The sequence below is a fragment of the Delphinus delphis genome, chromosome 13, assembly GCF_949987515.2.
Source record: "Delphinus delphis chromosome 13, mDelDel1.2, whole genome shotgun sequence".
In the NCBI taxonomy this organism is placed as follows: domain Eukaryota; kingdom Metazoa; phylum Chordata; class Mammalia; order Artiodactyla; family Delphinidae; genus Delphinus; species Delphinus delphis.
The window spans coordinates 28,336,959-28,347,025 of record NC_082695.1 but is presented as its reverse complement, the minus strand read 5'-3'; the positions used below and the strand labels follow the sequence as shown (position 1 = coordinate 28,347,025).

Here is a 10,067-nt window from a genome sequence, read left to right as displayed (position 1 = left end):
ATGCTTCTGTTCGTTCAGTTCTAAAAGCAAGTGCCTACTAGATTCAAAGACAAAGAAAAGCAAATAATTGCATAATGTGTCTAGGTCTGCAGCCAGTTGGGGAGTTGCCGGGACCTAGGGGCCTGGGAGGGGCCTGGGGAGGCCTAGGAGTGGAAAATTACTGATTCTGAGTCAGAGGAGAGGCAAGGTCTTCAAGGCCCCCAGACAAGGTGGTCTTGGCAGAGACCCTGAGAAAGGGGATGGAGGTGCCTGGGCCAGGCTCACAGATGTGCCCAAAAGCACGGCTGGGGAAGTGGGTGGGGAGGCTTCTGAGTCTTGGGCTGAACTCCCTCCAGAAAATGGCAGCACGCTGGCCGAGTCCCAAGTCCAGTGCAGGGAGGGCAGACCCCACCCCTGTGAGACCTGCCAGGTAAAACTCTGTAGTTGCCTATGGTCAGGTCTGAAAAATCACACATGTAATTTTGACCTGGAGCCAGACTCCTCGGAATAAAGTTAAAGTAGGAAATGATTTCTCAACCCCAGGGTTATTATCCTTTTGCGCTGAACAATCTTTTGCTCTGGTGTGTGTGGCGGGGGGAGAGTTGTCCTCTGCACTGGGGGATGTTTGACAGTTTCCCTGGCCTCCATCCACTAGGATCGTCTCGTGCGTCTCGGCACACGGTCAGCATGGAGGAGGGTGGATCCAGATGACGGGGGTTGTGGGGGGTGTGGGGGCCCACCTGAGGTTAAGAATGGCCAGACGTCATACTGGGATTCAGATGAGATGAAACAAACAACAAACTCATCAAATGTCCAAACCAGCCGTCGTGGCCCTGGGAAATAAGATCAAAGTAACTTGGGGAGGTAGAGAAGTAGGTAGAAGAAAAGAAAACTTGGACATTTTATTTATTTAGACTTTGCTTTGTCCCAGAAAAGACAGGAGGGAAGGGACTCCCAGATTAATAAGGACAGAGGGGGAGGCATAAAGGAGACAGTCTCTCCTGAATGCCCTCCCACCTCTCACCGCACCCCCGCCTTTGGCCCAGCTTGGGCACCTTGCATGCCACCTCCTGATAACCAGAGCATCCACCTAGGCTGCACCCTCAGGTGGGGGTGGGAAGGGGCAGTTAGGAAATCGTTTTCCAGGGCGGAGCCCGGTACTCTAGGGGCTACCAAAGTTACTGTGGTTCCCCAGGGCCCCTGGAAGAGGCAGCGAGCAGACTGGCATACAGGGCATGATGGTGAAGGAGCATTTCACGTTTCCACAGCGAATCACCATTAAAGCACGGGAAACTTGGATAATCCATTAGAAAAGGCTGATTTCAGTATTCAATGATTAGCATATTTATTAAGCACCCATTATAGCTAAGCAGTATGGTGATCACCTTAGGGTACATTGGTGAACAAGTCTTTAATAACAGAGGTGCCAAATATTCACAACAGCCAAGCCATGGAAACAACCTAAGTGTCCATCAACAGAGGAATGGATAAAGAAGATGTGGTACATATGTACAATGGAATATTACTCAGTCATAAAAGAGAATGAAATAATGCCATTTTCAGCTACATGGATGGACCTAGAGATGATCATACTAAGTGAAGTAAGTCAGAAAGAGAAAGACAAATACCATGTGATATCACTTATATGTGGAATCTAAAATATGACACAAATGATCATATCTACAAAACAGAAACAGACTCACAGACATAGAGAACAGACTTGTGGTTGCCAATGGGGAGGGGGTTGGGGGAGGGAAGAACTGGGAGTTTGGAGTTAGCAGATGCAAACTATTTTATATAGAATGGATAAACAAGGTTTTACTGTATAGCACAGGGAACTATATTCAATATCCTGTGGTAAACCATAATGGAAAAGACTATATATGTATAGCTGAGTCACTTTGCTGTACACAACACTGTAAATCAACTATACTTCAATGAAATTAAAAAAAAAACAAGAAGTACCAAGCACATGTATGTTAACCCGTATAATACTTACCAAAAATATTTTACAGTTGAGGAAACTGAGTCAAAAGAGGTTATTTGTAACTTGCTCAAATGCACACAGCAAGGAAGGAATGAGGCCAATACTTAAAGTACTTAGGAAACCTGGGGGCACCAAACTTCACACTAGTTAAAACCACATGATTCTGCCTTAAGATTTTTGGAAGTTAGGCAAGGAAGTTACGGTCTTTTTCTCTAGATGTGTGATAGGCTGGACTCCATGTGAGTTTATCTGAGCCCCAGGTTGGTCCGGGCCGGGGTTGGGTGTTCAGAAAGGGTAGCTGAGAAGAGGCCAAAGAGAAATGTCCTAACTTCCTAATTTTGCTTTGTGCTGGGAGTAATCTCTAATGAAAACCTGCCATGAGGATCAGCAACTGAATACACTTAATTTTAAAATGAAGCATCCGAAGCGCAGTCTTAAGTATTTTCGGAAACCAACTCCCTATTTGACAATCATGAAAAATATGAACAAGAAAGATGGAGCGGAGCCTGCCCTCGGCTGCCCCAGTGTGGCCGGGCGGAGCGGGCAATTCTCCGCCAGTTTCCCCACGTGTAGGGCGAGGTGGCCGGGCGACCCTAACACACTCCGTTTCCTGATTCCTCCTTGTTGTTTGTATTTCCACCAGTCTCTCGTTCCTACACCTAAAGCCTCTCTACCAGGTGTCCAACGCACGGCGGGCACAGACGAAGGCTGACAGTGTGAACAGGGTCCCGTCGGGGTGAAAGCGGTCAGCACTTGTTACAGGGCGGGCCGGGCAGCTCCTGAGCTCCTGAGCTCCAACTGCAGGAGGACGGCCGCCCGGTACTCGCGGTGAGCGGTACCCGCGGCCAGCGGCGCCCAAGGTGCTGCCCGGCCGGGTCCGCGCGGGGTACGCTCCTCGCTCGCGGCCACACCCTCGGGAAAGGCTCTGAGCTCCGCGAGGGTCCGAGCCGGGCCCCTCTCCCGCCACGCGGCCCTCAGCTTCCCACAAGCTGGACCCAGCTTCAGCGGGGAGTCGGAGAGGCGGGGCCCGGCGCTGTGGGGGCGGGGCTCATCGCAGGTCGCGCAGGGAGAGGGACCCAGGGAGGAAAGGAGCGGGGCTCGGCGCGGGGCGGGGTTTGCGCAGGAGGGCGGGTCAGGGAGGGGCGAGGGGCGGGACGGGACGCTGGGCGCTGCTCCAGGGCCAGGGGCAGCTCCAGGTCCGCTCCCCGCCAGCTCCCGGTCCCTCGCAAGTCCTCACGGGCGGGCGAGCGCGGCCCAGGCGCGGAGCGGCGGGAGGCACCGGCGGGCCCGCAGGCCGCGATGAAGCCGAGCAGCGAGGACGGGGCGGCGCAGGCCGGGGGCCCGTGGGAGGAGTGCTTCGAGGCAGCGGCGCAGCTGGCGCTGCGGGCTGGACAGGTGAGCGCGGCCCCGGGCGCACGGCAGGCGCACTCGGACTTGGGGCAGAGCGGACGCAGGGCGTTGGGCGGACGGAGACCTAGAGGGCCGGGCCGGGACCTGGGGGCGCGAGCCGCGGAGGAGGTCCGCGCAGCCTACCGCACACTGTGCACCTGCCACGCCTGCGCCGGGACGGGCGCCCTGGATCCCGCGGCCCGGAGGCGCGGGCCGGGCTCGGGGTGCAGGGCGGCCTGGCGGGAGCGGGCGGGTCAGGGCGCGCGGACTGCCTCGGATTTGACCCAGTGGGCGGGACACGGTGCGGTTGCCCCGGGTTAGAACCCCTACGCGTGGAGGTCGGGCGGACAGCCTGTCCTCGCGCATCCGGAGTCTAGAGGGTTCCACTCTGCGTTTGGAGGAACTGCTACCCGCACCGGAAGGGTGACGGTCAAGCAGCGGAGCTGAAGAAAGCTTCAGAGGCCAGCCCCTCTCTTCGCACTTTCCTGTGTGTTTTGTTCCCCCATTTCCTCGGTGCTTCATGCCTGGGGTTCCTCAGGCCACGTGCGGCGGCGAATGGGGGGCGCGGGGGGAGGCAGGGCGCAGGGACCACTCGCTCCCTGCTCGCGCGTCAAGGCGCTCGTCTGCGTTCCTGCGAGCGGAGCGGGAGGGTGGACAGAGGAGGAGCCCTGCCCGCAGACGGATTTTCTGTTCCCAGCGGCAGTTCCTTTTCGGTCTGAAAGTGCCCCACGGGCTAAAGTCAGGCTGTCGCCAGTCCTGCATTTGAAGTGAGTCCTTAACGTGAACAGTCACAGTGCGGTCCCTTGGTCCCCTAAAAGTTAACGTTCAACACTAGTGGACCCTCCCTCTGTGAGACTTGATCCTTGGGGAAAAGGAGGACCCCAGCCTTACCTGCTGCATTGATGGAGCTCATGGCTTCAGGGCAAACGTTCTTCCTGGAAAGCCGGTCCACTGTGTGAGTGGCGCGCTTGACCTCCCCCCTCCCGAGACCCTCACTTCCTCTCCAGAGTGAGCGTCCTCAGAATATTTGGTAACTTTCAGGTTCCGCCATACAACTTTTCTTCTTTCAGCTTTGAGAAGAAGCCAGTTTAGAATTCAGACACCACTGTGTAAACCCTGGTGAGTTGTTACAGGTTTCTGTGGTTTTTCAAATTTAGATCCTTGAGGAAACAGAAGGGTTTTTGAAACCCCCCCCCCTTTTTTTAAACAAATTTACAAATGCTTACACAGAACTTGCAATATAGCAGGCACCGTTCTAAGGGTCCTGGGAACTTCAACTCATTTAAGAGATAGCTTCTGCTTTTGCAACTTGCCAAGAACAACAGAAAAAGCTTTTTTTGACAGTGGGAGAAGGATGCAATAAGGATTCTGCCATTGGAAGTCTGATCAGGGGGCCCAGCACTCTGGGCTCCCTCCCTCCTGGGCATTATGCTGAGGCTTCCTGCCTGCCAGGCAGTGGCGGGGAGAGTGGCCGAATTGTCTGTGGCTGGGAGGGACAGAAGCCACACAGGGTCATCCTTACCCGTGTAAAGAGGAACAGACTGTCTTAGTAATGTTCTGACAGTAACAAGGTGCTGATTGGAGAAAACCTGGCCTGTAGCCCAAGAGGCATGAAGGGTGGTTAGTGGTGACTCTTGGGAGTCCTCCTTAGCCAGAGGCACATTTGGTACAGGTTCTGTGGCCTTGTGGCCCAACGTGCCCACCCTCTCACGTTCTGCTGTTTTATTAAGTCTGCTACTCCCGAGACAGCTCTGTGTGCTCCACTGAGTCTGGGTTCTCTACATTCAGAGGGAGTGCCCTCCCTCCCAGGAGACAATGTCTGTCGTCCATGTTTCAGACATTGGTTCAGGGCAGCCCTGGACGATTTGCTGCCACCTCCCCTCTGCCGCATCCTGAGAGGCCTCCCAGACCCCTCCTTCCTTGTCTCTCCACCACCCATCCCTGTGGTGCCCCTGAGAAGCATCCCTTCCAGTCCCAACCACCGTACCACTGCAGAAGCCCCTCCCTGGCTGTTGGGCTTTGGGGAAGGGGGTGACGTCAGCCCCACACCATCACCACCACGAGTACACAGAGTGATATTCATCGAAATGGGTATTTATCATCTTTTAGGTGATGTGTGAGCAAAAGTATTTTAGGGCTTCCCTGGTGGCGCAGTGGTTGAGAGTCCGCCTGCCGATGCAGGGGACACGGGTTCGTGCCCTGGTCTGGGAAGATCCCACATGCCACAGAGCGTCTGGGCCCGTGAGCCGTGGCCGCTGAGCCTGCGCGTCCGGAGCCTGTGCTCTGCAACGGGAGAGGCCACAGCGGTGAGAGGCCCGCGTACCGCAAAAAAAAAAAAAAAAAGTGTCTTAGAAAACTATGCTTTTTAAGTTGTCCTGCAGGGATAGATCCAGGTTTTCTTGAACCTGAAGTTTAGACAATTTACAGGACCTCTTTAAGAAAAAAAATACAAAATTACAAATTCAAAATTAGATATAAAAGTTTATTTAGAATAAGAAAGATCACAACAGCATAAATTTTAAGATGCTAACAAATATAACAAAATACATAAGAATAATTTTTTAACTGCTTCTCAATCTTCTGTAATACTCTTTTCCCATTTTTGGCTTTATACTCTTTACATCTTTGAATGACAACGATTTTGTAGTACTTTCTATGGAGAGACTAGAAAGGTAAATTCAGGCTTTCCTGTAGGATGGCTCATTGAAATTGATTACTATGGTTTAGAAAAGTTTAATTAGGCTTCAAACTTGTTATTGGTAGGGTCATATAAATGTTTAGGATTGCCATCAAATTTGAGAATCCTGTCAGTTTTATTTTACATATTAGTTGTCAGACAGGGAAGAATTTTCCAGTGTGCTCTGAGGGAATGCCCTATGTCCACCTCCAACTGCCCAGAGCAGAGGGGCACAGCGGGGGCTCTGACCCAACATCCCTATTTGTCTGGCTTGCATTGCCACAGGTGTTTTTGTTTGTTTGTTTCTGTTTTTGTGTGTGTGGCTGCATTGGGTCTTCATTGCTGTGCATGGGCTTTCTCCCTAGTTGCGGCCAGCATGGGCTACCGTTCCTTGTGGTGAGTGGGCTTCTCATTGTGATGGCTTCTCTTGTTGGGGAGCACAAGCTCTAGGTGCACGGGCTTCAGTAGTTGCAGCACATGGGCTCAGTAGTTGCAGCACAGGAGCTCAGTAGTTTGTGGCTTGCAGTCTTTAGAGCACAGGCTCAGTAGTTGTGGCGCACGGGCTTAGTTGCTCCACAGCATGTGGGATCTTCCCAGACCAGGGCTTGAACCCATGTCCCCTGCATTGGCAGGTGAACTCTTAACCACTGCACCACCAGGGAAGTCCCCACAGGTGTTGTCTTGATTTGTGATTTTATTTTTATCAGTTATTCACACAGGGAGTTTAAAAAGTGAAATACTGCTGAAGGGACTGTCATGGAACCAGCAGTGTCCTGTCCCGTGTCATCCTCATCCTTTTCCCCAGAACTCACTGTTTTCAGTTTTCTGGTAGTTACACCCGTTTTCTAAATAGTAGCTCTTTTTTTGCGTCATCCACATTAGACACTGTTATGTCCTGTGGCTGCGTTACCTGTTGGTTCCATTGGTGCCTGTGCTCACGTGCTATGACCACATGTAGCACACGGTCAAGCTGGGTAGCATGGTTGTATTACATATTCTTTTCTTTCTTATGCAGCTTGTGTTTTCCTTAAGGTCAAAAAAACATATTTTTTTAGCTTAGTTTTCTACACACCTACCAACAGCCATCTTCTGACTTCCCAACAGAATTTTTGATGATCTCCTTGGTATAGACACTCATGGGTCTCGCTGCTGGGGACATGTGGTCCTCACACCTTCATGTGCATCAGAAGCACCTGGAGGGCCTCCGCAGCAGGCTGCGTCCACCACAGGGTTCCTACTCACCGGGTCTGGATTGGGGCCGAGAATGAGCACTTCCACCAAAACCCCAGCTGATGCTGTCCGGCTGGGGATGGCACTTTGAGAAACACTGCTGTATGTAGTATTTTGTTACGTGACTATATGACAGTTTATTATTAGGAATTAGGATTAATATTAGGAATAATTTATATTTTATATATATTTATATTTTATATAATTTATATATATGACAGTTTAATATTAGGAATTATTAGGCATAATGTTGCTCATTCAGCACTCTCGCATGTGTCTTTTGATTACCTCCATATGCATTTCTGCTGGGGTTAGATTAACAATAGGAGTGAAATTGCTGTGTCATCGTGTATGAAATTCTGCCAGGTGGTTTTCCAAGGCGGATGCAGGGATTCATGATTCCCCAGCAGGAGGTGAGGTTTCCTGTTGCCTCATCTCTCAGACGACACTTGGTATTGTCTGTCTTTCCATTTTAGCCCTTGTGACCAGTTTGAGGTGGTGTTTTGCGGTGGTTTTAATTTGCATGTCCTGTATGAATAATGAACTTAAGTGCCTTTTTATGTGTTTACTGGCCTCTGTTTTTAAAATGGTGGTGCTAAAACAGGTTAGAAATGTATTCATTCACACAACAACTATTTGAGTAACTCTGGAAAGAACTTTAACCTTACTCTGAGTGCGATTGAGGTTCGGGGTAGAGTCCCATGTGGAGCCCTGCAGGGTGATGGGGAGACACCCTGGCTGCTGCTGGGGTGGGGGTGAGGCTGCAGCGCCACAGGGGGTGGGGCAGAACCAGATCTCCGATGGACCGAGTGAAGGATGAGGGTGGATCTGACTGGGGGTGGTGAAGAAGGTGGTAAACAAATGTATTTCGAAGGCAGAGCTGCCAGGTTTCCTGTCAGATCGGAAGCGGGTGTGAGAGGAGCCAGGGGTGCCTGCAGGGTTCGGGTCTGAAGAACTGTCCAGTGAATTTGCAGGAACTGTAGGGGGAGCAGGTTTGGAGGTGGAGGTCAGGTCCTGTGTTCCACGAGCTGTGAGCTGTTGACCTTGAAATGCCGGTGAATCTCTACGTGGGGGCCTATGGGTGGAGAGTTCACGTGAGAGGCTGAGGGTGGAGGCGCCAGTTTGGGAGCCGTCAGTCAGCCTGGGCTGATGTCTCAGGCTGGGTCCCGCCCGGGACGGGGACAAGCAGGCTTGTCTGCCCTGGGCTCTCCGTAGGCGGATCCCATGTCGAGCTACCGGCATTTCCTCTGGGAGATCGCAACCTGGCGGGACGTGGAGGTGGAGGTCCCCCTGCTATCCTGGCTGAGGCTGGAGAGGGCAGCTGGTGACCTCACCATTTCCACTGTCAGTCCTGGCCTTGTCAGCCCCACCTGCACCCGTGCCCCAAGCTTCCACAGAGCGGGGTCACCCATGATGACATTTGTAACACTTTCACCCACATTTGAAGCCTCAGCCAAGATGGAACTTGTGAGATAGCAACTGGCAGTTGGAGCAGCAGCCCCACTGGCACACATGGGCTGAGGGTCCAGGGACAGTCTATGGAGAGCTCTCTAACGCAGAGAAGGGTTTGTGTTTTCTGTCTGTTCTGGCCTTCAGCTGATGGGGCCAGGCCCACCCACATTCCAAAGGGCAATCTGCTTTACTGATTAATATGTTCATCTCATCCAAAAACGTCCTTGCAGAGACACCCAGAATAACATTCAACGCAGTATTTTGGTACCCCACGGCCCAGTCAAGTTGACACATAAGATTAACCATCACATCGCATTCATAAGTCTGAAACCTGAAACGTGGTAGTACCGCCAGGCCCACATCTGCAGGGGAAAGATGTTGCCTGTTGAAACCCCACTTCCGCAGAGTTCTCCGTGTGCATTCCATGGGTCCTCGAGCTCACACACGTTGCACCATAGGGATGGGTGATAATCGTATGGTCGACTTGGGGACAGTAGCATACAACCGAGATGGTTCACAGACAAGAAAGAGGCATTTGGACGTGTCTCTGAATGACACCTCAGACGCTGGAGCTGATGGGGTTTGAAATTCAGGCTTCAGTGACTTAAGTCCCATATTTTATATATTAAACATTAACAGAATGTTATTTTGAGGGAGAGATCCAGGCCAGGAGGTCTATGAAGTGCAGGCTTAGTTAGTGAGTAGCTGAAAAACATTAATTAAAAAACAGCCACACTAACTTATTGCTGGCAAAATGAGAATGTTTAAAATCCCAAGACTGAGAGAAAACAGTTGTGGTAAAGGGTTTTAGCAGGTAACTCACCCGGAACCCCACAGGCCTTTCCCCTGAGGATGCGACTGTGGTTAAAAGGCAGGGCTGATTGAGTCTCATAATGATTTGTTTAAAAACAAGACACTGGGCTTCCCTGGTGGCGCAGTGGTTGAGAGTCCGCCTGCCGAAGCAGGGGACACGGGTTTGTGCCCCGGTCCGGGAAGATCCCACATGCCACGGAGCGGCTAGGCTCGTGAGCCGTGGTCGCTGAGCCTGCGCGTCCGGAGCCTGTGCTCCACAACGGGAGAGGCCACAACAGTGAGAGGCCCGCATACCGCAAAACAAAAAACAAAAACAAAACAAGACACTATCCCCACCTTTCCTCTCAGTGTGGGAAATTGTCTGAATTGAACTTTTCTTAACCTAGTACTGAGATTTGTACATTGTGTATGTGGTAGGTTTGGGGGGTTTTGTCGTAAGGCATTAAGTGTTTTGAGGCCCTGGCCCCCTCAGATGGATGGATGGGCCTTCAGAGGAGTGGATGGGAGAGTGTCTGGGGCCAGGATGGCTGGCTCATCTGA

The 10,067-nt window shown here is 51.9% G+C and overlaps 1 protein-coding gene across 1 annotated transcript in view; it reads left to right on the top strand.

The window, feature by feature from the left end:
* The first annotated feature begins 3,143 nt into the window (after nt 1-3,143).
* IMPA2 (inositol monophosphatase 2) overlaps nt 3,144-10,067 on the top strand; it is a 28,243-nt gene continuing 21,319 nt past the window's right edge. Inside the window, exon 1 of the mRNA XM_060028641.1 lies at nt 3,144-3,361. Coding sequence (XP_059884624.1) covers nt 3,266-3,361 — 96 coding nt within the window. The 5' untranslated portion in view covers nt 3,144-3,265. The remainder of the gene's footprint in view (nt 3,362-10,067) is intronic.